Here is a 4,324-nt window from a genome sequence, read left to right as displayed (position 1 = left end):
ACCTGCTGTGCGCCGGGCACTGTTCCAGCGCTGGAATCCTTAGTGAATGGAACGGAGCTCCTGCTCTCAAGGAGCTTGCATCAGACACATGAGTAAAAGTACAGTTAGTCGCCTGGAGGCAGATGGTAATAAGTGCTCTGCAGAAAAAGAAAACATGGCAAAGGCCTTGAGTCAGGGCAGAGCCCTAAAGGAAGAGCAGGAACAAGCCATGTGCCAGGGGAGACACGGCTGTGCCAAGGCCCTGTGGCAGGAACAGCAGGGAGGCCTGTGTGGTTGGACGCAGGACGAGGTGGGCTTGGTTGGAGACAGATCGGATACAGAGAGGCAGTGGGCAGCCCATTGGGCAGGGGGCAGGATCCTGTGGGCCACTGGAAGGATGTCAGCCAGCTTTTACTCTGAAAGGGATGGGACCTGTAGGAGAGTTTTGAGCAGAGGGTGAGCACGACCTGGCTAATGTCTCAGAAGGATCTTATGAGTGCAGTGATGGCAGGGAAGGGCAGGAGCAGAGAGACTGGTTCGGAGCCTGCTCTGTTAATCCAGGGGGTGGTGGTGTTGGTGCCTGGGTCCCAAGTGATGGCTAGGGCTGTGTGACACGTGGTGGATGGAGATCTGGAAGTGCCTTAACAAGCCTGCCACTCACCCCAGGGTGGGGCTAACCTTGTGCTTTCTTCTCCAGGCTAGTTCGTCCCTCCCTCCAAGGGTGCCTCTCAGGGAGCCCCCTGCTGCTGGCACCATGACAGTGAGGGGGGCCGCGCTGGCCCCAGACCCAGCCTCGCCCACGACGGCGGCAGCCTCACCCAGTGTCTCTGCCGTCCCTGAGGGCAGCCCCACGGCCATGGAGCAGCCTGTGTTCCTGATGACAACCGCCGCGCAGGCCATCTCTGGCTTCTTCGTGTGGACGGCCCTGCTCATCACCTGCCACCAGGTACCCAGGAGTCGGGAGCCCTTAGAGGCCTCCTAGGAGGACCCTGAGGGAGGTCGCTCGTTCAACAGAGTATCAGTTAGGCCAGGCTGCAGTAAGGAATAAACCCACATGCTCAGGGGCTGAACTTTGGTGGGAGTTGATTTCTTGCTCATGTCCTAGCTCAGTGCAGGTCGGGCCAGATGCCGTGGCTCCTGCTTCTTGCAGCTTCATGGTTACCCCAGACACATTCTTCTAACAGTGGGGTGGGGCTGTGGGGAAGACACACTGGATATTTAAACCACCTTGATCCAGAAATGACACTCATCACTTCTGCTTGTCTTCCATTGGCCAGGATTAGTCACATGGCCCACCGACCTGCAAAGGAAGCTGGGAACTGTAAAGGAGCACAAGGGTGCCAGTGACCCCTTTGCAGATGAGAAAATTGGGTCCCAGAGAGGGAGGGGGGAGAAGGAATTTGTCTGGGCCACATGTAAGTTGGGGGTGGAGCTGGGATAGAAATGGACTCTCATCACCCTGTCCCCACAGCCCCAAGCAGGCTGTGGTGGATTGAACCTTCGCTGCCAGAGGAATGAAAAGGGTTCAAGGGTGCTCAGTGACGGGGTCAGGGAGGAGTCCGTCCTGGGTCCCTTGTTCGCACCCCGCCAGCTGTCCCACATTTCCCGTCCCTTTTAGAACCATTTGCTTCCGAGGTGATTGGATCATTACCAGATGGGGAGTAGCCGATCTTCTCCCTCGGAGCGCAGGGCTCTTCTGGGACAGGGCCTGGGGACTGCTGTGTGCAGGAGCGTGCTTGGAGTGGTTCTTGGTGTCTGTGTATAACTGTTGTTCCCCTCTGCTCTCCAGTGAGGCAGGCACTGCTGACCGTGCGTGACAGCTGGGGATGAGGCACAGGACAAGGGTGTCACCAGCCTTGCCTCTTGGCCAGGAAGGGCTTCCACATTCCATAGAAGTCAGGGTCCTCCCCACCACCGTCTGCCTATACCATAGGTTAAGAGATGGGCTGGGGGGCTACACCCGGGTGGTATTGCTCAGTGCTGTTGCCATAAAATTCTGGGACCAGGCTTTGAGGAAGACAGGAAAGCTCCCACGTGGTTGAGCGAGCTCAGCTCCCACACGGCTGTGCCTCTTAGGGCCTGCAGTTGCTTGGTCAGCTGTCTGCGTTCCTTGGCCTCATGCTTGAGGGCCCACTTGACGTGGATGGTCTGGGCCCCACGGCCATGTGCACTGAAGGCTCCGTGCACACCCTCTGGTTTGGGTCTCCCAACAGTGGACACCGGAAGCCCCACTGTACCCATTTTACAGAGGAGGATTCGTGGCCCAGAGGTTAAGTCACTTGTGTGCAGTCACAGAACTGGAAGTGGCAGCAGCCATCTAACCTCCGCCCGGCCTTCCACGGAGCAGGAGGACAGGGTGCTTGGGCGGGTGGGAGGTGCGGAGGGCGGCCGTCGGGGCCGTGGCTGACCCTCGCCGTCCCCCCCGCAGATCTACATGCATCTGCGTTGCTACAGCTGCCCCAACGAGCAGCGCTACATCGTCCGCATCCTCTTCATCGTCCCCATCTACGCCTTCGACTCCTGGCTCAGCCTCCTGTTCTTCACCAACGACCAGTACTACGTGTACTTCGGCACCGTGCGCGACTGCTACGAGGGTGAGCGTGGGCACGGACTGGGCGCAGATGGCATCTGCTAGGTGCTCTGCACACCGGGGAGTGGGAAGCCCCTCTGCTCGAGTTCCTTGAGGGGGGTGCTCTGGGCCTCACGGGGGCTGCTTTGACCCAGCTCTCATGTCACGTCCTGCTTCCAAGCCCAGGCCCAAATCAACGGGTAATCACAGCACAGGTGCAGCGGGAGTTGCCCCTTAGATGCACTTTGTGCAGTGGGCTCCAAAGTGACTTTACAGGTCCTGGGGGGCTGCGGCCTGCATCTGATTTCCACCCATGTGTGGTTCCTCAGTTCTTGAATCTCTGGGGGGTGGGGCGCAAATTAGCGAACAGTTTGTAGATAGAAAACCAAGGTAGGGCGGTGAGGGGTTCCTCCAGGGACCTGTGGCAGGTTGGTGGAGGGCTGGGTCTCCATCCCCGGGTGCTTCATGCTGAGGGCTTTGTCCCATTCGCTTGTGCTGCTGAAGAAAGGGCTGGCTTCCTTTCGGGCCTCGTTCTTGTGCGTAGTGAGCGCCTACTACTTGTGTTAGGCTCGGGGTCACAAAGAGAAGCCAGCTCTCACCCTCCCTGCCCTCCAAGAGTCTGTGGCTATCTAAACAGTCCCACCACCAGGAGAGCAGCTGCCTGGTCGGTGCACAGGCAGAGGGCCTGGCCCAGGAAGGGCTACGGGGAGGAGGAACAGTCACCCAGCACTTAACGCAGGAGTTGGCATTAGTCAGGGGACGCTGGGGACGAGCGTTCGCTCCAGGAAGAAAGGAGCATGTGCAGCAGGGTGAGAGGGGCCGATGGGCCCGTGTGTAGGGGGCATCGTGCTGGGTGTGGTCAGCCAGGGAGAGGCCAGTGACTGTGAGGAGATGACCCTAGGTGGCAGGGACAGGGAACTTCGCAGCCTGGCAGTCCATACAGAGAAATAGAGATTTGAGTATTTTCACTGTTGACACAAAAATATGATGTAATTGGAAATTGCACCCTCCTCCATGTGGCGGGTGGGCCAGCAAGGTGAGACCAGAAACCCACAACACAGGTTGCAGGCTGGCAGGTACGGAGAGGAGGGCCCCGGAGGCCCCAGGATAGGTCATGGGTTGGCAGGCATGGCAAGGGGGGTCCGTGAATCTCCCAGAATGCTCTTCACTTAGCTCAAGACCCTCTTTCCTGGCCAACCCCTTAGGCTCGTGCAGTCTGGGTTCCCCTGTCTAGTGCCACCCCGTCAGGCTCGCGTGTTGTGTGTCCCCCTCAGGATCATGTGTTCTATGCTCCCTCAGGCTTGTATATTCTATATCCCCTCATGCTTGTGTGTTCTGTGTCCCCTAGGGTCAGCTGCTCCGGGTCCCCCTCAGGCTTTTGTGTTCCGTGTCCCCTCAGGCTCATGTGTTCTGTGTCCCCTCAGGGTCACGTGTTCTGTGTCCCCTCATGCTAATGTGTTCTGTGTCCCCCTCAGGTTTGTGTGGTCTCTGTCCCCCTTAGTGTCACATGTTCTATGTCCCCTCAGGGTCACATGTTCTGTGTTCTCTCAGGCTCATGTGTTCTGTGTCCCCTCAGGGTCACGTGTTCTGTGTCCCCTCAGGCTCGTGTGTTCTGTGTCCCCTCAGGGTCATGTGTTCTGTGTCCCCTCAGGGTCGTGTGTTCTGTGTCCCCTCAGGCTCGTGTGTTCTGTGTCCCCTCAGGGTCACGTGTTCTGTGTTCTCTCAGGCTCATGTGTTCTGTGTCCCCTCAGGGTCACGTGTTCTGTGTCCCCTCAG

The 4,324-nt window shown here is 58.4% G+C and overlaps 1 protein-coding gene across 1 annotated transcript in view; it reads left to right on the top strand.

The window, feature by feature from the left end:
• Positions 1–733: 733 nt before the first annotated feature.
• TMEM184B (transmembrane protein 184B) overlaps positions 734–4,324 on the top strand; it is a 28,140-nt gene continuing 24,549 nt past the window's right edge. The window contains exons 1-2 of the mRNA XM_042781054.1: positions 734–925; positions 2,408–2,573. Of these exons, the coding sequence (XP_042636988.1) occupies positions 734–925; positions 2,408–2,573 (358 nt within the window). The remainder of the gene's footprint in view (positions 926–2,407; positions 2,574–4,324) is intronic.

Source organism: Orycteropus afer, unplaced genomic scaffold (genome assembly GCF_000298275.1).
Source record: "Orycteropus afer afer isolate SDZICR_OR568_19922 unplaced genomic scaffold, OryAfe1.0 scaffold00083, whole genome shotgun sequence".
Classification (NCBI taxonomy): domain Eukaryota; kingdom Metazoa; phylum Chordata; class Mammalia; order Tubulidentata; family Orycteropodidae; genus Orycteropus; species Orycteropus afer.
This window is presented reverse-complemented; position numbering and strand designations above follow the sequence as displayed.